At 42.3% G+C, this 27,160-nt stretch overlaps 1 protein-coding gene across 1 annotated transcript in view; it reads left to right on the forward strand.

Moving 5' to 3' along the window:
* Nucleotides 1–27,160, forward strand: part of NLK (nemo like kinase) — a 1,424,501-nt gene that overhangs the window by 1,279,855 nt on the left and 117,486 nt on the right. Inside the window, exon 9 of the mRNA XM_085649870.1 lies at nucleotides 18,163–18,361. Within this exon, the coding sequence (XP_085505996.1) occupies nucleotides 18,163–18,361 (199 nt within the window). The remainder of the gene's footprint in view (nucleotides 1–18,162; nucleotides 18,362–27,160) is intronic.

The following is a 27,160-nucleotide window of genomic DNA, read 5'->3' on the forward strand; positions in this document are numbered from 1 at the left end:
TGACAAATGCACTTCCAGCAATATCTCTTGTAGATGAAATAAACACTTTTGAGGAGGTACTTCTCAAAGGTTCCAACAAGTTGCATATTGACTTGCTGACTGCAGCAGCTACCACATCTGTAATCTTTGAGACAATCCATCAATGATCTGCTTCTAACCCATTGCTTCTTTTGGTTCCAGGTCTTTTAGAAGCAGCTATGGAGCTATTTTTGACTCCAACTTCTGTAAAGGCTGCACCATCGCGCTTACAGACAAAATAAAACCACCGGATCAGGACCTATTTGTTTTTCACATGGATTATAGACCAGACTCCGTCATCATTTTGACTGCCCGGAAACTACATTCCATAGCTCATTCGTCTGCTGTTCCTTCTGACAAGGAAAGAAAAAGTTAGACTCTGTGGTTCCTCTGCTATCTCTATTGAGGCTGCTATTGTGACCGCTCTTCTTGGACGTTATGACAGACACATTAGAATTCTATACAGCATTGCTTAGGACACAATCCTCGGTATAGATGTCAGGACTTCCAAGAGATTGTCAACAAAGGCATGATGCTGTCAAATCAGGCCATCAGTGCTGTGCCTCCATAATCTAGCACTTCGGCATTCATCTTGTCTCAGACTCCCAGGCTTGAAGCCTGAAACCCAACACCGAATTTTGAACCTGCCTTTTTCAGGAAATACCTTATTCGGTTCTCATGATGACAATGAGAAGTCTCGTATGATAACTGAGCTCAGCACTTTAATTGCTGTTGTACTGGAGTGAAAGCAGGAATATAGGAGACAATCCTATGGGCCCTATGACTGCGGGTACTTCCGTCAAGAGTATTCAAACGCCTCACTGGCTTCAAGGGCAACAACAGCAACTTCAACAGCCACAGTGACATCAGCAACACAACCTTCGTTGCCCACTCCTGTACCTGGAAGCATGACATCTTCATCCACAAGAGTGGAGAAAAATAACCACCAACAAGGTTCTGAATATTGTGAACATAAATACTGTTTCAGATTTGTGTCTTCCATCATCCATTCCACCAAAGAAACCATTTCTCTTCCTTTGGAACAACATGAAGCCTCCTTCCTCTTGCAAAATAATGCTGTGGAAAAAGTATCTACTCCCCTGAAAGGAATGGCAATGTATTCCTGTTTCTTTTTGGTGAAAAGAAATGGACTGAAAAAGAGTACAGACCCACTATATCCCTCAAGAAAGAAAACAAATGGATTGTAAAGAAAAATTCAGTATGTCAACTCGTCATCAAATCTGTCGGCAACTCTATCTTGGTTATGTTCAGTAGATCTGCAAGCTGCCTATTTTCACATCCTGATAGCCAAAAAACATTTAATATTCCTGAGGTTTACTGTAGGAAGAAACCATTAATAATACAAGGTTTTTCCTTTCCATCTCAAATCAGTACCAGACTTTCTCCAAATGCATGGCGGTTGTAGCAGATCACCTCAGAAAAATGAAGATTTCTGTCATCAAAGCATTAAGCAAGCCAAGATTATCCTTTGACTGTCTTCGCTCTCTGTCAGCTGGGTCTGCTTGTAACTAACAAGAAATCTATTGTGAAACTAGAACAATCCCTACACTATGTGGGTGCAGCACTTGACACTGCACATAAGTGTTTCCTTCGTCAGAGAGACATTATCTATTCTTCAGAAATATTACAAAACATTTTTTTCCATCATTCAGTACGAATTTCCTCCTTGTTGATATGGACTATACAACAACCATGCATTATCTGAGCAAACTAGGAGGAATGAGATCCAGACCTCTGACACAGGAGGCTCAAACAATCTGGAAATGGCTAATATCCAGAGATCTCCGGATTACCGAGGTCCATCTACTGGGAATTCAGAACAGTCAAGCCAACACTTTCAGCAGAACCATTCAAGAAAATCATGAATAGGTTATAAGTAACTACATACTTCCCAATATCTTTTCACAGATGGAGGAAACAAAAAATGCCTGAACTGAGCCTCTTGTTTTTACCAACCAGACGAACTGGTTAATGCCCTATGAATCAACTGGTTAGACAGATTTTTACGCCTTTCTCCAATTCTCTTCTGCCAACACTATAAGTCCATAATGATTCTCATTGCCCCAGAGCGGCCCTGATAATGGTGGTCATCTCCTTAAACTCTGTGTCCACACAGGTGGGTGCTGTGCAGACAGGACCTGCTGCTGAAATTAGGAGCCAAATTCATCACCCCAAACTGTAATCTCTTAACTTAGCCGGTTGGCTTCCGAACACAAACAATATAATCTCCAGAATCTTCTCTGGAATGCATGGATGTTTTAAGAGAACCCAAAAGACCTTTTACTAGAACTTTCAGTAGAAGAGATTCTGCATCTGGTGTGCTCAGAGCAGAGGTGGTTCTTCCATACCTCCTATGTTTGCCCAAAGCGAAATTGCAGTTTTCCTCTATTAGGATTGATCTTGCAGCCCTTATTGCCTATCAAAAATGTTCTTCACAAATATCCTTTTACAAAGTCCTGTAGTCAAGGATTTTCTAGAGGGTTTTAAGAAAATGTCTTCCTCTTAGAAGGCCTTCTCCTGCTTGGGAATTAAAAGTTGTCCTTTCTCAGCTTATGGGTCCTACCTTCGTACCTATTCAGAAGGCCTTTCTCCAACATCTATTGTGGAAGACTTTTTGGTCACTACAAGCTCTATTCGTGGGCATTGCAAAATACAGGTCTTGTATTTCCACAAACACTACACAGTATACCATAGTAACAGGGTAGTGATGAGGACACATCCTAAATTCCGCCCTAAAGTAGTGTCACATTTTCATGTCAATCAAACTATCTCTTTACCTACCTTTTTTTAAACATACTCTTCTCTTGAGAGACATCTCTCCATACTCTCAATTATAAAAAGGATAACGAAATTTTATTTAGATAAGACAAAGTCTTAGAAGAGATCAAAGCAAGTTTTTGCAAACTATGTAAGAACAGGATTCACCACTTCGAAGCAATGCTTGTCCAGATGGAATATGTACTGTATAACCCTATGGTACCAGAAGGTCAACAAAACCTTATCTGGGAAACTTACAGTCCATTTCACAAGCAGTAAAGCAGCTGCTACAATTTTCCTTAGAAGCATTCAAATTTCTGAGATGTGGAAAACTGCAACTGTTCACACTTTTACATGACACTATTGTCTTGATTCAGATACGAGGCCAGAGGCCCAGGTTGGGCACGCTTCTTTAAGAAATCGTTTTGCCTAAGTTATATTTCTTCCTTTTTATCTCTGCCCTCCAGGATTTCCTTGGGGATGAGCTAGTCAATCTATTCAGTGCTTAATCAATGGAGATCCCCCTGAGAGAGAATGAATTTCTCACCTGTAATCCTAGTTCTTTCTCAGGGGAATCTCCTGTTAATATTGAAAATTGATGTCAATATGAATAACAATACATTCATGTCTAAAAATGAAATTGCATCCTTATTGACAAGTTCGCTCGTTGTAAACTCCACATCAACCCCGAATCAGAAATACCGAGCTAGGCAGGCTCGGAGACCCAGGCCCGAGGTCACTGATTGAAAAGTCACAGGTGGGTGGCACATAGCCGGAGACAAACGTGCAAACTTGAAACCCCAGCTCAATCCCACAGGTAGGAGCAGTGACCACACAATGGTCCAGGGAGATTGGCCCCAATAAACAAACTTGGCCAGAGGGGTACACACGTTCCCAAAACACCATAAAGTCAGATGCCACAGGAAGTTAGATACACATAGCCAATCAGGACACAGCACACACAATACATGCAGTAATCACATGCTCCCCATGCCAGATATTGGGACACATTACCCACTGGCCGCATTGTGTCTGCTCATGGTCAATGCCCGCCTGGATTCCTCATCGAATACATTAATTTATGACTCCAAAGACAGAGGTTCACATTCCTTACCAAAAAAGGATCACCTGAACTATTTTATTACATTCAATGACCTGTATAAAAACCCATGTTAGATCGATTGTAAATTGAAACAGTCCTCGGACCCTAAGCCTGTGGCTGATATCCCAGCTTCAATGTTTAATTAAACAAACTGTTCCTATTTTGCCAAGACCTCTTGTCTCATGTGTTTTCAAGGTAGTTCATGTTCAAGCAATACTCCACTGAAATCACAAAAAAAACTCCCTCCTTCCTAAGGGAAGGGATAATGTCCAATTAGGTCCTTTTTCTGGTATTTGCTATATCAAAATCAACTGAGTAAACTGCCACATGCATGGCAAAATGGGACACTTCAAGAGGCTCTTAAAGGTGCAGTGTTCTATTCACATTGTTTCAATGCTGCCTTATCTTTCCCTGTCGTTCACTTTAAAATTAATGTAAAAAGACTCTGTGAAGGACATTTTAAAACACGACTACTAAATATTTCGTGTTTTTTTTGTGCTTTTTTAAACTTGCTCGTTTCTTCCATTATTTTAAAGTACATTTAGTGGAATTAGCACTATAGCCTGTCTGAAAGCTACAAATGTCTCCATTTTCGTCACGTATACTTATAGTTAAGACCTAGTTTCCATAGGAATAGCATTTTTTCATTTGCCAATAACTTGGGTGTCGTTAGACGAATCCTTGCGAAATTTTCAAAACTAGTAGGACGCTCACTTCAGCTGTTGTTTTAAGTTTCATGTTGATCCATCAAGCTGGGTGAGTAAAAGGGGGGGGTCCCAAACACACATTTCCCACATGTTCATTCCAATAGGACCTTTAGACACAGCTACAGCCCAACGACTGACCTGGATTTCACCAAATTTGGCAGAAAGGTAGCTATTAGTCCAGAGAAGTGCCTTTTTCTGATTTGATGTAAATCCATATACTAGTTGTGGGGTTATTAAAGTAAATTCTAATTTGTATATATAGAGATGTGAAGGCCAGTGAACCCTCCAGATCTTGTGCTGAGATCTGATAGGCTGCCAACACTTCAAACTAAGAAGTGTTGGCAGCCATCGTGGGACTCCGCTTGCGTCCCACAAAAAAACATTTTGAATAAGAGAAGGGGGCAGGGTGCGAATATCCTCACCCCCTAGGCCTTTTGGGGGTTAGTGCTTTTTGGCAGAAGCCATGCTTCTGTACACAGTTTAGCCCTTGAGTGGGCCAGTTCGGGGGGGCGTGCAGGAAGTGAAAGGAGGTGGACCCACAGGCCCCCCCGCCTGGGGCTTAATTATGACCAGGGACCACCACCTCCCCAGGGCTTTTTAAAAAGATGAGAGGTGGGGGCCGCGCAGACCCCTCCCCGGCCCTGGGGACTGCCACCTGACCAGGGCTATTTGTTAAATTTAGCGGGGAGGGTCGTTATAGTTAGGAAATATAATTTTTTAAAACCTTAAAAATTCACTTAAAAAACCAAAGGTGACAGGGACGTTATAGTTCGGCTCAGATTTCACTTGTACAAAACCATAGAAATTCAGCAGTTCTAGTTACCTGAGCTAGCTATAACTTACGCCCATGCAATGGACTGCTTATGAACTCGCATATTAGGTCACTCATTACATGATTATGGTTTTGTACGAGTGAAATCTGAGCCTTACTATAACGTCCCTGTAACCTTTAGTTTTTTAAGTGAATTTCTAAGGTTTAAAAAAATTATATTTCCTAACTACAACGTCCCTGTAACGTTTGTTTTTTCCAGTGGAAAAAAATATATAAATAAAGGTTACAGAGAAGTTATAGTTAGGCTCAGAATTCACTCCTACAAAACCAGTGAAGTTCAGCAGTTATAGTCACCTGACATAACTAGGACGTATGCCCCCCCGCAATGCATATTTACATCACATATTACAAGGTCAGTGACATCACAGATGACAGCATTAATCACATCACTAATAACATCTCACGTGACATCACTGATGATCCATCCAGGAAAGTAAACTTCCATATACTTCATAACATACCATTTAGATTTGTAAAAAGTTGTCACAGGTAAATGTGTTAGTGGCCATAAGGGTGGGTGGCTGGCTATGTGAATATGTCTATGGGTGAGTGACTTGGTGTGTAAGTGGCTAAATGAGTGAGTGAGTGGCTCTTTGAGTGTATATGGGTAAGTGTGTGACTTGCTGTATTGCACAGTCAGTGTCTGTGTGAGTAGCTATATAGTTCAGTGAGTGGGCGTGTGAGTGTTTGTATGGATTTGTAAATGCGTATGTAAGTGGGTGTATGGGTGAGTGAGTGTGCGATTGCCTGTATGGATGAGTAAGTGGGTGTGTGAGAACTTGTATTGTAGAGTGCTTTGTGAGTGGTTTGGGTGTGTGCGTAGTTGTATGGATGTGTGAATGGGTATGTAAGTAGTGTGGGTGAGTGGATGTATGAGGGAGTATCTCTGTTAGTATCTGTATGCATGAGTTACTGGCTGTGTAAGTGGATCTATGGGTGAGTGGGTGTGTGAGTGGTTCTATGGGTGTGAATGGGTATGTGACTGATTGTATAGAGGTGTGTGTTGGTATATGTGGGTTTGGGGGTATGAGTGGGTGGTTCTGTGGATGATGTCACCAAGGATGTAATCCGTGATGTAATTTTATATGTAATCAGTGATGTCACTGACCATATCATTAGTGATGTAATATGTGAGGTCATAAGCAGTGCATTGCGGGGGCAAGTTATAGTTATGGAAGGCAACTACACTGCTGAATTTCCCTGGTTTTGTTCAAGTGAAATCTGAGCCTAACTGTAGTGTCCCTGTAAGCCTTGGTTTTCCGTTGAATTTCGAGGTGTTTTAAATTCTATTTCCTAACTATTACCGTCTCAGATAACTTAGTTTTTTTAGTGAATTTCTAAGGTTTTTAATTTTTTTTATTTCTTACCTATAACCTTTGAGAGTAGGTGTGTGAGTGGGTGTATAGGTCAGTGAGTGGGTGTGTGAGGGGCTTGATGGGTCTGTGAGTGCCTGTGTGGATGTGCGAGTGCCTCAGTGGGTCTGAGTGGCTGTGTGGGGTCTGTGAATGAATTTGTATGGATCTGAGAGTGCCTATGTGTGTCTGTGAGTGGGGCTATGAGTATGTGTGAGTCTGAGTGGGTACATGTGTGAGAGTGTCTGTGTGGGTCTATGACTGGGTGTGTGAGTGGGTGTCTGAGTATCTGTGTGGGTGTGACAGTAGCTGTGTTGGTGACTGAACCAGAACGGAACATCACTTTTCCCTTTATCTAACAAGAGTCCACAGGTGTGCTCAAACTATCTACCCAACTGGAGTACCTTTTTCCAGTTAAATACTAGCTGCTATCTCGCGGGGTAAATGTCCAGTGCATATTCTACTCTACTTCGGAGTAATTTGACCACGGGAAATGTTTCCACTGACCTTGTGTGCGTTTTGGCAATGTGATTATCACATGTGCGTCATTATCCAGAAATCTGTGATAACATGAATCATCCTATATAGAAGACAACAAGACTACAAAGAGGTACATCTCCACCAAACCAGGGTACTTTCTCCTATCTACATGAAGTAAGTGCTTCTTTGTCTGGTGGAGATGTCCTCACTTTCCTGGACATCAAGAATGCATCACCAAAATCTGCGGGTAACGTGCTGTGGTCCCTTTTGTTAAGCTGTCTGTCATCCTTGCAAAAGATAGGAAGACCTTTGCATACTACAAGTGTAGACGGGGCGTGTCCCACCTCCTCGGGTTGATTTCCACCCCGTGCCCTGGCTTCTAAAGGCTGGGTGCCCTGGAGCCCACCCAGGGACGCCCAGTGTGCGATGTTGGGTGCCAGGGGGGAAGCATCAATGAAATGAAAAAATGAAATACCAGCATTTGTAAAGCGCACAGCTACCTCCGAAGAGGTGTCCCTGCACTGGGGGCCGAAGATTAAGCGAACTATTGCCCAGAGTCACCTGGTGCTGGGCTTACCTGCCGCTGGAGATCGAACCGTGAACCCCGTGATCCGGAGTCAGGCACCTTGGCCGCTGCTCCACACCTCTTCCTGTGCCCGCGTTCCCTGCTGTCTCCCTTCCTTCAGACGGAGACAACATTGCTCCCCTATGCAAGGAGCTGCTAAATATCCAGCTCCCTGCGTGTGTGAGCAATCCTTTCATCTATTAGGGAAACAGGTAAAAAATTGGGAGCAGTTTTCCTGCTCCTGCTTGCTGGGAGAGGACTTACTGTTTGCTCTCGCTTGGCGAGCAACAGCATACAGCAGTGTCGCCGATGTGGGCACCCAGGGACATAGGGAGCCTTTCTTGGGAAGTGGTGGTCCCCAGGACCATTAATGACTGCAGGGGAGGGACCGCGTGGCCCCCCCTCTCCTTTGTTCTTGAAGGGCCTGCCCCGGGGAGGTGATGGTCCCTGGGGTAAAATATGGGCCAGCAGGGGGGGGGCGTGTGGCCTCTCCTCCCCCTTTATTTATATTTCTGGGCCCGTGTAGGTGGTGGTCCCCGATACTCTTTAGAGCCAGCTGAAGGGGTGCCGTTTGTTCCCCGTCCTTATGTTTTTTAAGCATGGTCACAAGACCCGTTCCACCTTGTGGCTAAAGTGTAAACGTTTTTTTTTGTGTTTTTTTTTACATATTTGCCATGAACTAACGAATACTCGCAATTTCGCAGCAAAATGTGTTTTGAAAAACTTTTTTTGCCCTAGTGTGGTTCCTGGGGGTCCCCAGCACCAGGGCTAGGGAGTCAGGATATTCCTACTCTGCCCCTTTTTCTTCATTTTTCACTTATTTGTTGGGACTTAGCTGAGATAGAGTCCCAAAATGCCTGCCAGCTCTTCCTGTTTGAAAGATTGGCAGCCAATCCGATCTCGCCACGGCGTTGGAAGTATTTGTGAAGTCTTCACGACCGTAGATATACAAATTTGTTTTTCTTTAAATATCTTGAAAACCACTGAACAGATTTACACTAAAGATAAAGTGCTCTTTAACTAAGAGCTATATTTCTGCTAAATATGGTGTAATTCCTGATAGCTGTTCTGGCTGTAGTCCTGTTCAAACTCACCAATAGGAATTAACATGGGTAATGGAATTTTTTATGACCTCCCATTATTCATGAATCCCACCTGACGGATCACCCTGAAACTTTACATGCACAATAAGACCCAGAAGCACAATTTTATAGGGACCTTTTGTGAAGATTCGTCAATCGGCACCAAAGATCTAGGCAAGTCAAACAACACTTTTCTATGGAAACTAAGTCCTAATTGATATATTTGTATATATGTGTATGTATATGTTCCTTCTCCTGGACACCCGATCCTACAGCGGCACACGTCCAACAAGCACAAGTTGAAACTTTGACTTCCAGGTCACTTTTTTTACAAAAATTATATATGTATTTTTTATGCTCAAACACTAGGCAAAAAAACGGTTATTTGCTATACAAATCCAGACCAACGCGTTTTAGCGAGTTGCCTTCTGCTGGGTCACTGTGGGTTTGACATTGCACACATTTTTTACATGTTCTTCTTCCATGTCCATAACCCCTGATTGCAACTAGAGCGATGCCTTTCATAGTTTTTCTTTGGCAAAACGTCCCCGCCTTTAGTGATTCACTTCATCACATTTCAAATTAAACCTTATAACATTTGTTGTCATGTTCTTAAACAATTCAATATATTTTTATTCTTTTTTACTTTTTTATTTTTATTCCATTATTGTTCCCCTTTATGTGATGAATTTTGTGGGGGGTTTTTACCAACTGCACACATGTTTTTGTACTGCATTTTATCACTGTGCAAGGGCTAAAATGAATAAAAGATATTAAATCACAAATCAATTATTGCACAGATGAACAATGTTCCTCCCCATTGATTAAAATGTTATTTAGTACCAATGCCCGATCAGGAATGGAAATTGATCTGAGTGTGAGTATATAAATAATTCATCCTAAAAAGATTAATTTATAAAAAGAGCATCAAAAGGCACACGAGATTGAAAGTATTAAACGGTGCCATGTGTTTCTCAATGATAGTACCCTACTGCCAGGGGTTCTCAATAAAGTGTCACGTGCAACTACTTAGCCCCACTCTGGGATTCTTATTCAGTTGAATCCAAATGATATTCATTTAGCCATTTAAAGTGACATGTACTCTATTGATATACTCACTCATGAGTGCTCCTAATTAAAGTACAAAAATGCGGTTATTCAACCCCTCTTTATTGAAGGTTGCAGCATTCCTGTCTCCTAGGATATATTACCATACCATATATATGCTCAGTCTCTCTTAGTTTTGCTTTTGACAGTCCCATTTCATTTGGACATCTTAAAGTGCAAAGTGTTTAAGTGAAGTGCTAGTGCCATATTTCTTTTTTCCAATAGAGTATTATTCCTGCAAAAAATACTATCTGTGATGTACTATGATTGTTCTCTTATAATTCACATTTTCTCGGTTTCAGTTAAAACTTCAGTATCATGCATGTGCATGTGCTTTCCTTGTTTCTTATTCCTTGATATAAGATACATTTAAAACAGCACCAGGGCTAGGGAGTCAGGATATTCCTACTCTGCCCCCTTTTCTTCATTTTTCACTTATTTTTTGGGACTTAGCTGAGATAGAGTCCCAAATTCCTGACAACACTTACTGTTTGAATGATTGCCAGCTAATCAGAACTCTCAGCGACGTTGGAAGTATTTGTGAAGTCTTCTCGACCGTAGATATACAAATTTGTTTTTCTTTAAATATCTTGAAAACTACTGAACAGATTTACACTAAAGATAAAGGACTCTTTCTTAACCAAGAGCTATATTTCTGCTAAATGTGGTGTAATTCCGTATAGCTGTTCTGGCTGTAGTCCTGTTCAAACTCACTAATGGGAATTAACAGGGGTAATGGAATTTTTTATGACCTCCCATTATTCATGAATCCCACCTGACTGATCACCCTGAAACATTCCATGCGCAATAAGACCCAGAAGCACAATTTTTTAGGGACCTTTGTGAAGATGACCTCACAATGAAAACTCCAATAGGATCTGTAACCTCAACGTGCTTTTTACAGCTGAGAAAAGTAAGGAAAATTAGTAGGTTCCTTACACAGGAAGCAAAACTACAGGCAGTCCTTGTTATGGTGATATTCCATATAGATTGTGCCAATTCTCTATACTTTGGCATTCCCGCTTATCTCACCCACCGTCTCCAACTGGTACAGAAGCAGGCAGCTAGACTGATTCTCCAGGAATACAGGCGTCAACATGTCACTCCCCTTCTGGGGAAGCTGCACTGGCTCCCCATAACTCAGAGATGCGCCTTTAAGGTGGGATGCATTACCTTTAAGTCTCTGAATGGTAGAAGCCCCAAATTCATTGACAGTCTTGTTGAAAGATACACTCCGACCCTCAACCTGCAATCTGCCCATATGCATTTCCTGACTATACCTTCCTTCAAACTGAAACGTTTTAGTGGAACAAGGTTTGCCATACTAGGCCCCAGATACTGGAATTCCCTGCCTCTAGAAATCCGATCCTGCACAGACCTCATGAGTTTTCAAAGGCTCCTAAAGACATGGCTATTTAGACAGGCATACGGGTAACATATCAGGACCGGCACCCTTAGAGTAGCGCCATGAAACCAATCTGGTGTACGTGCGCTTTACAAATAAAGTATTTTGAACAACAATGGTCCCTAGAAATTTGTCAAGATATATAGGATAAATAGACTTGATCAGTGCTATATTGAAGGGTCTTGTCCAGCTGGACAGAGGTCAATTATTTACTTGTACGTTAATAAGCAAACATTGATACATTAATGCACAAAGTGGGACACAAGCCTGTGTCCTGTATGAACAAGGGAAGATGTGCAAAACAGAAGGAAAAACAACGTGGGCTCAGGCAAAGAACATGGTTTGTTGTAAGGAGCAAATAAAAAGTTAACAAGCAAACAAATCACAAGAACACCTTTATACTTTACAATAAATTATTTTTAGCATATAAGGTGTTTTTAGAGTGTCGACGGCGTTTCGATTCATTGGGGAAATACAAGGATCATCATCAGGACAACAAGTATTATGCCTGTTGGATGGAGCCTGAATAACCTGGGGCAAAGGGAGGGGGAGAAAGGAAAAATGGGGAGTACAGTTTTAAGGCAATTCAGATAAGATTTGACTGACAACTTAAGCATTAATAAGGAGGACGTTATGTGATTTTAGGTGAACAAAAGAAAAAGGCGGTGAAATCTACAGTGCCAGAAGATAGTGTGTGCTAAAAATATAGTAGTAGAATTTGTTGCCGAGTACTCGTAGGTTTATGAATGGTGAACAAGTGAAGGTCACGCGGTTAACATCAGAATTGATGCGTGCAGCAAGGATACGAATGGTGGAATCATGGATGCAAGTGACACGATTGTTTAGTACATTCAACAGAAGCGCGTAAAAACATTTATTTTATTAATACGACGCAATTTAAAAATATCGAGAACTATTTTATGCGGACCTCGAGTACATCATGAGTGGCATAAAAACAACACGAGCCATAACACTTAAAGGTTCACGAACGGAAAAAAGCAATTTGAAGCCATGAAGAAAAGTCAGATTAATAGCGAAAAGGATGTGCAGGAGATTACGGGCTTAACGGTCAATAGGAACCGGGAGTAAGAGTCCGGCACGGGGGAGACCGCGAATGCGGCAATTGGGTGTGGGAAAGGGAGAGAAGGAGTGTGATCGGGGTCACGGGTAGGTAAGAACCGTGCAAGCGGGTGGCAATAAGGATGAGCAACTCACCAGGATGGAAGGTAGGAGGGTTAGAGCAGAGCCACGGATGCGTGCTCAACGGCACTCGGGCCTGGAAGGAGGGAGGCAATGGTTAAGCATAATGTGAGGCCATGGCCGGAGCGGTGTTAAGAGATTTGCAGGGGGGGGCGTCGTTAAGACTCACCGTAATGTTAGGAGTTACTTCCGAGGAAGTGGGTTTCTGGTGTCCGTCAATACGGTGGGCAGGTGTCCGAAAATGCGGGAACTGCCGGGAACCGTGTAGTGGAGAGGCACTAATGATAAGCAAATCACCGGAATGGAGGGTTGGTGCGGAGCCGTTGCAGCGTGCTCAGCGGTACTTGGGCCTGGAAGGAGGGAGGCAAGAATTAGGCTTAATGTAAGGCCATGGCAGGAGCGTCGCTGGGAAATTGCCAGGGGGGTGTCGTTGGGACTCACCGTGATGTTGGGAGTAACTTCCTTGGAAGTAGGTTTAAAGTGTCCGTCAATGCGGTTAGCAGGTTTCTGTCAATGCGGGAGCTGACAGGAAATGTGGGTGGGGGTTTATGAAGTCAGAAGGGAAACGTGATAGGTTGAACGTGATCAGGTTAGAAAGGAGTGGAACATAGAGAAAGGACAAGCGGTGCTTTAAGATTGAAGCGTCCATCTTGAAGAGTAGGAGAGGTTGAAATGGATAATGGGAGAGAAAGTGAGAAAAGTAGGGAAATAAGACTACAAATACAGTTCAAAAAGAAATTATTGGTGCAGTTTGAATTTAACAATCGTAGTAAGGCAGAAGACAACGATGCAGTGGAGTCAAGGATTAGATGATGGTGGTCCAATCCTCGAGACGGTTCAATCCAGTATTGAGACTGTCAGTTTTCAGAATCCATTTTAACTCTTCCTTATTAAGCAGTTTTGCAATATCACCACCCCTGAGTGGGGGTTTAACGGCAGAGATCACAGTCCAGCGTATTTCGTCTTCAGAATGTTTTTTCTCTATGAAATGTTCAACCAATGGGGCATTGAGAATTTTACATCTGATTCTACTCCGATGCTGGGAGATTCGTAGTCGGATTTTTTGAGTGGTTTGTCCAATGTAAATCTTGTCACATGGACAGAAGATCGCATATACAACATTATTAGAATTACAGTTTGTGAACATTGTTAGTTCATTCTTGATGATCCCAAAAACAAAAACTTTGCATTCAATTGTTAGTGCACATACTATACAGTTACCACATTTTGAGTGACCTTTTAGTGGTGGAAGTGCCCAGATGTCGTTCAGGGTATTATTGCTTTTTTTGGTGGTGGTAGTATTGGGTATTGCTGCACGTACCAAATGGTCCTTTATATTCTTGTCTTTCTTGAATGCAAACATGGGTCGCTCTAAGGAAAGATCTCCAGCATTCAGAACTGGCCAATTATTTATAATGCTCTTCCGTATAGCTTTGGACACTGTGGAGAATGTGGTAACGCAGACCAAACGGGTAGTGTCAGATTTGGTTTTGGGTTCTAGAAGAGCCTCACGGGGGCAGTACCAGGCTCGTTTCATTGAATCTAATAATCAAACCTGCTGATAAGGGTGGCGGTATAGTGCTCCAAGGGATAAATGATTACAGAGATGAAGTCAATCGCCAACTAGCCAACACCGACACTACTGTAAGTTATCGACCAATCCCACCAAAGAACTACAGACCCTTATTCGACAGATTACTGACGAAGGCTTGCAACATGGTTTTTTGAGTAAACAGGAATATCAATTCCTAAACACCAAAAGCCCAAGGACACCAGTCATTTACACACTCCCTAAGATTCATAAGAGCCTTGAGAAACCCCCTGGACGTCCCATTGTGTCTGGTTGTGGCTAGTATATGCGTATGTATGCATTTACATGTATGTGTATGTATATGTGTATTTATATATATATATATGTATGTTTATTTGAACATGTATGTATATACGTGTGTGCATATATGTGTATACATGTGTGCATATATGTGTATACACGTGTGCATATATGTGTATACACGTGTGCATATATGTGTATACACATGTGCATATATGTGCATACACGTGTGCATATATGTGTATACACATGTGTATACATGTATGTGCATGCATGTGCATACATGTATGTGCATGCATGTGCATACATGTATGTGCATGCATGTGCATGTATACATGTATGTGTATGCATGTGCATGCATGTGTATGTGCATCTGTGTATGCATGTGTGTGCATGTATGTGTATGCATGTGCATACGTGTGTGTATGCATGTGTGTATGCATGTATGTGTATACGTGTATGTGTATACGTGTATACACATGTAAACATTTGGTCACATGGGCTACCCTTGGAAAGGGCTAATGAACCGCGGTAAGCCCACATACTCTTGTACAATGAGGTTGTTCGGAGTCTGGCATTGCTGACTGCATCTGCTGAGCAGTGTGAACTAAAGACTTTGTTATTGGTGGCAGAGTTTATCAATGAATTACAGCGCTCTAGCAGTTTAGCATACATTATTGCCAACAAGGAGCACGAGGAGTGTTTCCATAGAAGTTTAAAGTAAAGTATTTCTGTGACTTTGTGAATCGAAATACTCCTTAACTGGAACAACACTTTATATGGAGCTGGAAAAAGAGTAACAATTTAAATGAAAGTGAAAGTTTAAAACATTGCAAACTTGGAAAACTGAAAAGCGATGTATCATGCTTACTATTGTTTTTATGGAATTTTGAAGCTGCAAGAACTGTTGTAGAACTCTCACAATTTTTTCATCTCTTACCATGTGAAACATGTGAAGGTAAAATTGTGGACACGAAACAAAACTACTATGTGTGTGTATATATGTATGTGTGTGTATTAATGCCAGGTCTGGTAGCTCAGTGGACTTTGTATCAACTGTAGGGGCCAATGTTCAACCTCATGGTCACAGGTTCAAATCTCAGCTGGTCCACTCAGTCTTTCATCCACCAGAGGTCGACAAAATGAGTACCATTGAGTTGGATACCAATAGACATCTGTTATTCAGTGCCTTGATACCCTTGGGTGATATGTGCACTTTACAAATACACATGTTATGGTTGTTATATATACACACAAAACACATCCGTAAAGTGAGCTCCAGACCCTGCACAGCAGCTGCAGCATGAACGGAGCATCCTGCCAACTTGCCATCACAAAAGAAAAACTACTGAAGCACAGCTAGAATTTGGACGGGCTTTTTTTTGTCACAGGGTAGCAACAATTTGTTCACTCTCCGACGCGTTTCGACAATTTGTCCTAATCATAGAGAAGCACTGATGTATTCAAGTATCTGCAGCTGTTATTCATGGGCTCACGCTGATCGTATTCCCAGGGTCCTCAATTGCCCAGAATGCACCACAAACAGATATCAAGCATTAGTTACGAGTTCAAGTGGAAAACTAATAATTGTCACAATCCTGTTTGTGGGTGGGTATATATATATATATATATATGTGTGTGTGTGTGTGTGTGTATATATGTATGAGTGTATATTTATGGAAGTGTGTATATATGTATTTGTGTGGAGTTATATATATGTACGTATGTATTAGTGTATGTATATATGTGTGTGTGTGTGTGTGTGTGTGTGTGTGTGTGTGTGTGTGTATAGATAGATAGATAGATAGATAGATAGATAGATAGAACCTAGTTTCCATAGGAAAAGTGTTTTTTCTTTTGCCAATAACTTTGGCTCTGTTTGACCAATCTTCACAAATTATTCATAACTGTGTGCCACTCACTTCATGTTGTGTTGAATATTTTGGGGTAATCCTTCAAACAGGGGCGGAGAAAAGGGGGGAGGGGTCCCAAAAGGCATTTTCCCCATGCAGTTTTTCATAGGCATTTTAGAGACAGATACAGTCCGAGCCACTGAACGGAATTACACCAAATTGTGCTGAAAGGTAGATATTGGTCCAGAGCAGGGGCTTTTGTTCTGATTTGGTGCACATCCTTACAATAGTTTTTGAAAATTTAAGGTAAAACCAATTTGTATATATAGGGACGCGGATAGCCTGAGGATCCGACAGTCCCCGTGGTAAAATCTGATTGGCTGCCAACACTTCAACCAGAAAGCCTCTTGGGGCTGGGGATGGGAGTCCCACAGTGACCCCGCTTGAGCAAAAAAGCATCATGCTCTGAGTGAGTGGGTGTGTGTGTGTGTGTGTGTGTGTGAGAGTGGCACTATGGATAAGTGAGTGGTTGTGTAAGTATTTGTATGGGTCTGGGAATGGCTATGTGAGTGGTTGTGTAGGTGTGTGAGTGGGTGTACAAAAGGTTGTGTGGGTGGGTCTGTGGATGATGTCATCAGTGATGTCACTGACCATGTCATGAGTGATATAATATGTGAGGTCATAAGCAATGCATTTTGGGGGCGTAAGTTATAGTTAGCTCAGTTAACTATAACTGCTGAATTTCACTGGTTTTGTATAAGTGAAATTAGAGCCTAACCATACCATGCCTATAACCTTTATTTTTTTCTAACTTTTTTTTAATTCAATTTTGAGTTCAGTGACGGATAGAGTGAGATGCGAGATTTAGAAATGGGGGTGTGTGAGATAGCTCAAAAAAGTTCTTAAAACTACATTAAAAAGGGAAGAGTTGATATTTTGATTGTTGTATTGTTTTGATTTGTATTTTCAATAAAACAGATTTGAAGCAAAAAGGGAGAGTCTAGGGAGAACCAACGCAAATTTTTTTTAAATATGTTCAATAAATTAAACATAAATAGATATGTCTGTGTGTCTGCGTCGTAATGACCTCCGCCCCATAATCAATTCACTTCATGAGAATCTAGAAAAAGATTCCTACTTCAAAAGGAAAAGGTTACTAGTAGCAATAGTTTTGCGGCCTGAAGCTTTTTGGATTCTCATGTGACCCACTCACTTCCCCATTGAAGGGGTATGGGTAAGAAAAAAGAGTCAAGTTGCAGAACAGCTATAGTCCCTCCAACAAGACGCGGATCATCCAGGCATGGAAAATTAGTTTGAAAATTGCAGCCATGTACTAGGGCATTAGAAGCTTACTTTTGAAGTCTTGGGAGATGGCACGGCCCATCTCTGGTTCATGCCTTGAAGACAGCAAAAAAATGGCTTAATATTGCATAGCATGTAAATTCAGGCAATCTTGAAGTTGACAAACTATTGTTACAGGTGAGTAACATATTCCTTATCGACTATCATTACTTGTTAAGAATATTCAAAAGAATTAATTGTTCAAACAGTTTTACTCGGTAAAACCTACCAACAATACATGACTGTTTATGAAATACTTTGCCAAGATTTGTGTGTCTGCATAGCCTGGCTTGACATAACCACTATGTTTTTTTTCCAGTTCATATTTTGAGATGAATGGAATTTTTTATATTGTAGCTTCTTAAAACTAAATTGTATGAAAGACTGTAAGGCATCTTGTATTCGAAAAAATTCTCTCAACTTGCAGTACCTTTGTAAGTTTCTGAAGCTGTTTATGTATTTAAAGCAAAGCCCTTCTTGTTTTCTTATCCTCAATGTCTTGTTTACAGTCCAAAAGGATATCTGCAAAGGATGCTCTTACACATCCTTACCTTGATGAAGGCCGGCTGCGATACCACACGTGCATGTGTAAATGTTGTTTTTCAACCTCCACTGGAAGAGTTTACACCAATGATTTTGAGCCTATTACCAACCATAAATTTGATGATGCCTTTGAAAAGAACCTCAGTTCAGTTCGGCAGGTTAAAGGTGCGTTATTTGCATGTATTTATGTTTAACTATATAATAAGTCTGCTGTTCTTTTCTCTACTTTAGCAAGCAGAAACTTTTAAGTTTCAGACTTAAATGCTTAGCAGTTTGCCATAGGAAGAGTGACGGTCAACTTTAGGTTACTGGTTAGAATCTCACAGCACATTATTCATAGATAGTGGTAGCTAGGTAAGACTTGGCAATCAAGCATGGCATGCTTTGAGTAGTGCTGCGCAATAAGTAAGGAACATCGAGAGAGGCTTATAGGGCAATGAAATGCTATTTTGATTAAATGTTCTCATTCTAAATAGTTTGTCATCCAACAAGAGGCACTTAACTCCAGGATGTCTGTTGTCACTTCCCTTGAAATTTTGTTGTGGCATATATCACACATGTATGATGCCTACTGCTGCCTGTGCCAATGTTGTAGGTTGTTGAGGAGAAACTGACCCGTAGTCCAGTCTACAGATTTACGAAAGATTCAGTGAGGGTAACCTTATCCTGAGTGGCAAAGCAAATTCCGGAGACCATATCAGTAGCAAATTGCGGAGACCATACCAGTGTGCAATACAAATTAACATTACTGCTTGAAATAAAGACATTGAAATGTCCACACCAGTTTTGAGAGAAATATGAATGTTTATCAAGAAAAACACAATGTATTTAAAGCAACAATAAATAAAGGGTTAACATGTCATGGTTAAAATAAGTAGTAAAAATAAGAAGGGTAATCTTGGAGAACAATAAAGCACAAGAAACTTGTTTTTGATGGCTTAAATATCTTTGGTTTTTAAAAAAAATATATATTTTTAATTTTGCTCAACAGATATACATATAATGTAAGGCATTACTCCAGTATTGGAACTTTCATAGATTCCCATAGCTTGTATCATTCCTCATCGTCGGAATGGGAGTCTCGGTAAACAAAATAACATAGCAGTAGGTACAAAAGAGAAAGAAAGGGATTACCATTCCCTTTTGTAGCATATCCACCTCTTTATGTAAAAGAGACCAAAATAAAGCAACAGCCAATCAAATTAGCTTCACCTCACAGAACCTCCCTGAGAGAACCTCAGAGCCTTAGATTTTCTACCGCACGTTGTGCTTAGGGAGTCTCCTTTGAGCTCTGCTCACTTCAACTCTAGTTGACTACTTTTTTCAACATTTGTTTTTTTTCTTCAGAACTGTTTGGTGTTTCATTCAGAAACGTCTGACAAGGAGAAGAAAGCCCTTTTCAAGCCTTGTTCCACCCGTGGCAAGAAGAGGCTGTATATGGAGGACAGGCATAAGGACTGCATTTATTGCCTGTACCCGGATCATAAGGCAGCGGACTGCAAGATCTGCCGCACCTTCTCTACGAAGGCCCTCCGAGACTGTGAGGGACGCCTTCTAACTTGGCTCCAGAAGGTAAAGTCGAGGAAGGGAACTCTGTCAAGTGACAGTGAGGACTCATCATCTGGCACCTCATCTCGAAGGTCAGTGAAAAGGGGTAGGGCTTCACCATCCTCAGAACGTCCTGTTAAGGCCTCAAAAAAGACCCCTAAGGAGTCGTGAGTAAATCTCCTTACCACGGTGCAAAGGAGAGGGAAGGACTATCTGCCGGTGCAGCAGTGGTGGAGTCTTCTAAAACTTTTAAAAAGCCCTCTTCTATATCTTCTGAGAAGTCAGAGAAAGATTCCAGATCGTCGACGACGCTGCAGAAGGCTCCGTCAACGAAGACTTCAAAATCTCAGGTTAAAAAAGTTACACTGTCGACGGGCTCGTCGTTGGTACCTTCTAGCCACATATCGACTTCAGTGTCGACGGGAGCGTCGACGACGTTTACAGCGACAACAAGTGTGTCGACGGTAGCGGCGACGACTGTGTCGTCCACGAGATCAATTACGACGACGGCAAGAGTGACGACGGTCTCGTCGACGGCAGCGTCGACGACGCCCATCTCTTCGTTGACGATTCAACCGTCAACGGTGGACCTTCCATCGACGACCTCGTCGACGATGGTTTCTCTTACATCGTCGACGGTACATCTTTGTCGACGGAGAGGATTACCATTTCCTTAAAGAGAATAATGCCAGATATGACGTCTCCAAGGAGGGTTACCCCCTTGCCTACCGCACTGTTGCTCGAGGAAGAAGAGGACTCTGACGGGGATAATCAGGATTCTTGTGGCTATGCCCATAGCCCCTCACAATTGTTGGTAAAATGTCAGGACACTGATTCTGAGGGCGAATACACTCATGAGTACTCATACCAGCAATGCTATTGTCAGGAAAGCGCAGGCCAGGAGATGGTTTTAGTCCCTTCTTCCCTCCTGGCAGATCTCCAGGGCATGTTGCAGGATTATAGGAAGAGGTTTTCTCAAGCTCCTCCTCCTCCATCTTCGACTTTCCCTGCAGTACATGCTGTGCCTACACCATCGACTTCTGCAGTGTTTTCTCCGGGAGAACCATCTCAGATGGTTTCACAGTCCCAGGTATCCAGCCCAGGTATACCTCCAGTGGTCCAAGATGATCAGGATAATTCCTCTGACGAGGATCAGGACGATGGCAACCGGTCTAACCAGTGTGTAGAGTGGGAGGATTATGTGATCCCGTATCCTGCTTCACCTACTCCGGATCCAGTGGATTCTCCCCCGGAAGACATTGGAGGATTTCACAAACTGATGGAAAGAGCCTCCAGTAGACTTCCTATGCCTTCAGTTCAAACTGAATGCTTCCTTTATGATTTTAGGGAGCCCTACAGGAAAGTGGTCCGTTTCATTCCCTTTGTCAGCCATGTCTGGGACGAGGGTTTGAAGGCAATGAAGAACCCGGCTACTGTTGTTCCAGTTTTGCCACGCCTAGAGAAGAAGTACAAGGCGCCTGAGGATAGTCCCGCGTCCTTGATAGGTCAACTGAAGCCGGATTCGGTAATATTGCAGGCGGCGCAAAGAAAGTCACGCAATCCTTCTGCACCACTGACAACTCCTCCCGATAAAGAAGGCAGGCGCCTTGGTAATGCGGGGAAAAGGTTTTCCTCTATGGCGAGTCTTTTGGTACGGGCAGCGAAAGTGTTGGCGATCCTTGGTAGGTACGATCGCCAAATGTGGTGCGACCTCTCACCATATTTGGACCAGCTCCCACAGGAGTCAAAGGTGGAGGCCAAGAAGATTCTACAGGAGGGAGAAGCTACATCTGCTGTGGTAAATAAAATATATCTATCCATTACCGATCTGAATTTCATGCGAGAACTTTAAACAAATAGCTCAGAATAATGAGAGGCAGAATCCGTGGTATAAGAGGTTTCTGAATGGGCTTTATTCCAATATGGCCGACTCGAGTGGCGGACCTCAGGTTCCGTCACCAAGAAGGTTCAGGAAGTGAAGTACGATTCTTTATTGATATACATACATTTTTATAGTTATTACATTATAATGGAAACGAATGTAGGAGGCGTAACATTTGATAAGAAAAGTGACATATTAATGACGTAAACGAAACTAGGCGTAATAAGGAGTAAAAAGAAACATAATTGGTTAAAGTTATCAAATATAAGTGTTTCTATAAGATAATGCTTGACATAGATGCGCGCGCAGCAGCATGACGTGCATTTGACGTGTAACTAGGGGGGGTGAAGGGACCTCGTCACTAACTCTACGTGTGGAGACGAAAAGTCTAAGAGGTCAAGTCAACCTAATCCTAAATCATATCTAACATCCTATGTTTAAAGAACTATGTTATCCACAAGGAAGGACTGAAGGACTTTCGAACAGAATCTATTCTGTACTGACTGTGTGCGTGCACGAACGCCTAAGTGTCTATGTGAAATACAAGAGGCAGAAAACTTTCCATGGCAACTGGGCTATGAATTACTTGCAGGAGGACAGCCCTTTGCACGAGAGCTAAAGGAAATGTTTACCTAAATCACTAGACAGGAATGCATCGGCTGAAGAGCAAAGTAGATAATTCGAAGGTGAAATACAGCTTCTTGGCAGACCGGCTAAACTGGCCGAGGCAGGCACCGTTAGCTGCACAGGAAATAGGACAAAGTTCATGGATACAGATGCAAGCTCAAGCTGACGCTTGTCAGAGACAGAGAGCAGGGAAAGGCTTTGAGGACAGAATCGGGCCTACTTCATCTGAACTGTAAAAATGGAGTAACTGAGCCATATAAAGTCGGTGGCCTTTCCTACTTAGGAATTGACTATCCAGCCCATTGATGGCGGATCTGACAGAGAACATATTGACGGTGGACGCACATGTATTTGCGTCTTCAAAACTGGAACTGGAGAGAACATACATGTACTTGTAACATGCATATAGAACCGTTGGGGTCCAAGATAGGGGACATAACTGATCAGGGAAATCCACTTTTCCACATTCCCTCCTTGTTCCCCTACTTGCCCGTCAAGAAACATCAATCTTCATTAATCCATCGATTTGCTCATGGAGCATCATTTCTTCTTCTTTCTTCTTCCGAGATTTTGAACGAAAACCTTGATGTGGAATACACGATGTGGCACACAGACCACAGATCGCTGGTCCACATTGCAGGCATAAGCAACAACTGAATAGTATAAGAAGGCCAATACCTAGGAAGGATAGAACTCTCCATCCCCAGGCTGATATCAGACTCCAAAACCACCCGGACCAAGTCCAAGTGCCTGGGTCTTCGTGTATCTGGCTCACAATCTTATGAAGGCGGGTTATAGCTTTATATACAGATGGCGAATTTTCTGGTATGAATATGCAGCAGCTGGATCCGATGACCCTACAAGCTCCGCCCCTATCGGCCAGGATGACGTCAAGGACAAGTCGATTTTGAAGGACAACGATCCTCATCACTGATTGTTCCTCTGTCAGATTGCCTAGGGCAGCTATAGTCTCATTCACTACGGCTTCAAGAGTCTTGGTTAGTCTACGTATTAGCTTACTATTTGTAATTGTACCTATATATGGGAAGATACCTTTATTGAAATCTACATACTTATCCCACGCCGTCTCAGTATAATCGACAACTGGGAGATCTCTTCGCTCTCTATTGTGTGCTAAACGAGTATTTCGATAATAATCAGGGGGAGCTAAGAAAACAGGTGGCAGAAGGAATGCAATGTAACAGGTACCATCCCAATCTAGAGGTAGACGCATGTATGCCGTCTGACCACATATAAAGTAGGAATGGCGAGAAGCTCTAAATGTAGATTTTCCTTCATCACTGTATTCTACTGTAGTAACACATTTGCTATGGCCCATAGGTATGGAACCAACTTTTCTTACACATAATTCACCTTTAACTGGGAATACTGACATGGTGGGCAAAATTAACTCAACTTCGGAATTGACAATCAGAATCATGAGATTAGGTGTAAAATTACCCAATCTATATACTTCATTTTCTAAATCAGTTCCCGTTCTACTAGGGTGACCCTCCTTGTCAGGATGACAGACTTTGTATAACACTATATTCAGATTTCCCCATATCCAATGGTGTTGATAAACTGCTGTGTTTGAATCTATAGAATTCAATAAACTAAACCATGCTCCACAGGTGCCATTATATGTGAACGGATGTGGAAAGAAAGGCAGAACTCCTTTGTTATTCTGATAGGGAGGGAGTCGACCACACACCCAACAATTAGTGGCATTACTAGTCTGGTGAGAATGATGTAACATACTAATGAAAGTGTTATTACGCAGCGCAAGTCTGTAGGATAACTCATGAGGGGGTAGGTCACTGAAAGAATGTTCATCAGTTATATTAATAGCACGCCTAGAAACAGGATAATACATATGCAATAATATACTTGCAGTAACTATTATAAAACTTAAGACAAACAAAATTAATAAAGTCACAATACAGTGGCTACGCAGTAATTTACAGTATGTATGTCTTTTCATTATGATTCGGGACTCTTCATGATTCAGGCCTAAAGAAGACATGTCGGGACAGATTCAACCGCTTCACCTTGGAGAGGACTTAAACAATCAAATCGTCCGACAGTGTAGGCCTGGGCCTAAGTTTTTGTTTATAAAGTTCGGAGCTACTGGCCTCAGCCAAAGGTAGCTTTGAGTCAATGGAGTCAATGGGAGAAGATGCACGGGAAGTATTGTTCATATCAGGAGGAAGTCCATGAAATTTCTTAATATGGCTGGAATGGAGCCAGCCCTTCCTCCCTTCGATCTTCACGGCTGTTCTTGTTGTCAACAGGACCTGTCTAGGCAACTTCCACCTGGGCTCCAGTTGGCTTTTCCTATCGAAATTCCGAACGAGTACGAAATCCCCGGGAACCACGTCATGGGGTTTCACCTCAGTGTTGTCAGGAAAAGCTGCGACCACCTGTGAACGAGAAGATTGTAGTGCAGACATCAAGGAAGCCAGGTAATCCGTCAGCATATTACAATCAACATCAGTTATTTTACGCGGTATAGGCGTCCCCCACATATTCGGTGGTCTGCCAAAGATCACCTCATACGGGGATAGCCCTGTTCGAGAGTGTGGTACCATTCTCATGTAAAACAGTGCAACTGGTAAGGCTACTATCCAGTCAACACCTTTTTCCTGACATATTTTTGACAATCTGATTTTCAAAAGTTGATTATGTCGTTCCACGAGACCTGCTGCCTCGGGGTGTCGGACACAGTGGAATTTCCACTGATATCCCAGCAGAAGCGAAACATGTTTCATTAATTCGGATGAGAAGGGTTGGCCGTTATCTGAATATACCACACGTGGTAAACCGTACCGTGGGAAGAATTCTCGAACTAGCTGTTTGGCAGTAGTTGGGGCAGTGTAATCTGATACAGGATACGCCTCTGTCCAACGGGAGAGAGCGCAAACAACTACGAGAACATATTTGAATCCTCGACAACGTTCCATCTGAATATAATCCATCTGGAGGACTTCAAAAGGATGATCAGGAGGCTGAAATCCACCCTGTTCTACGGGGACACTCTTCCCTGGATTAAACTGACAACATATCATACAGGTACGGACTTTTTGTTTAGCAGCAGCTCGTAAATGTTTGTTAAACCAAATGTGCTGAATGCTGTCTAACATGGCCTTTTCTCCTAAATGTGCGGGACTGTGAACTGTAGCTATAATGACTTGAACCATGGAATCAGGGAGAAACCATACAGATTTTCCCTTCGTCATCCATCCTTGATCTGTCTGAATCCCTCCTAGTTCAGTCCACTTCTGTATTTCTTTCTCTGTGGCATGTGTCTGTATGTCAATTACGTCAAGTGCGGGATCCTTAATTGTCATACACGGTGTTGGTGTCTGAACTATAGGCTTTGTCATGTCGGATGTACGAGTCTGAGCAGTCTGTTTGGCTGTTCTGTCAGCTAAATCATTGCCTTGGGAAATGATATCAGTAACCTTCGTGTGTGCTTTACATTTCATAATTGATATTGCAGTCGGTAAATGAATTGAGTCTAACAAAGCATGAATGAGGGACCCGTGCTGAATATGGGTTCCATGAGAAGTCAAATAACCTCTCTCTCTCCAAAGCACCCCGAAGTCATGTACGACTCCAAATGCATAACGTGAATCAGTATATATGTTGACTTTCTTGTCTGTGGCTTGAATACAGGCTTGTGTTAGAGCAACAAGTTCTGCTGCTTGGGCTGACAAAGTATCTATACAGTTTGTTTCAATAACTTCGGTGTCTGTAGTGACTGCGTATGCGGCAACTAAATTTCCTGTATTTGTCCTCATACACGAACCATCTACATACAACGTCAGGTCTGGATCTAACAATGGAACGTCTGTTAAGTCTTGTCTGGGTTTTGTCTTTATTTCAATAACTTCGACACAATCATGGGCTAGTGGGTCGGTTCCAATTACTGGCAAAAGTGTAGCAGGATTCAGTGTATTACAACGTCTGATTTCTATATGTGGCTGAAACAGTGTCAATTCGTAACCAGTAAGTCTTGCTATGGTCAAGTGTTGTGTTTGCGTTCGGTTCACAAGAACCTCCACTGCATGTGGTACTTGTACTGTCAATGGATGTCCTAACACTATGGCATCGCTTTGTCTGATTGCTAAAGCTGTTGCTGCTACTGATTTCAGACACGCAGGCAAAGCCTGAGCTACGGGATCTAATGTACTGGAGAAATAAGCACATGGCTTACATGATCCTGCTTGTTCCTGAGTGAGTACTGACAAAGCAGTACCTGCACGTTCTGTGACAAAGAGTGTAAAATGTTTGCTGTAACATGGTGTCGCTAGAACAGGTGCTTGACATAGAGCTTTCTTTAAGCTCTCAAAAGCTAGTGTGTGTTCCTGAGTCCAAGGGAGGACAGTCGATGTGGCTGCCTCCTGTGTTGTCAACTGAATGAGTGGCTTTGCTAGAAATGCATATTGGGGAATCCACTGTCTACAGTATGAAGTGAGGCCTATGAAAGCCCGCACTTCCTTTTGCGTCTGCGGTATTGGCATGTTTGCAATTAACTGAATGCGGTCAGGTGTAAGCTGCCTTCCCTCCTTGGACAGCGAGTGACCAAGATAAATAACTCGCTGAACACAGAATTGCAGCTTAGAAGGGGACACCTTGTGCCCCTTGTCCGCTAGAAAATGTAAAACCGTCAGTGATGCTTTTTCACATTCGGGTTCGCTTCGTGCGGTGATCAGCAGATCATCAACGTATTGAAGCAATGCGGTGTTAACGGGCATGTGTATACTGTCAAGTTCTCGTTTCAATGCTTGGCTATAGATGCTGGGGCTTTCTGTAAATCCTTGGGGAGCGCGTGTGAATTTAAAGCTTCGTCCATTTAAGCTAAATCCGAATAGGTATTGGCTTTCCGGATCTATTGGGACGCT

This window comes from Triturus cristatus, chromosome 3_2 (genome assembly GCF_964204655.1).
Source record: "Triturus cristatus chromosome 3_2, aTriCri1.1, whole genome shotgun sequence".
NCBI classification, from domain to species: Eukaryota; Metazoa; Chordata; class Amphibia; order Caudata; family Salamandridae; genus Triturus; species Triturus cristatus.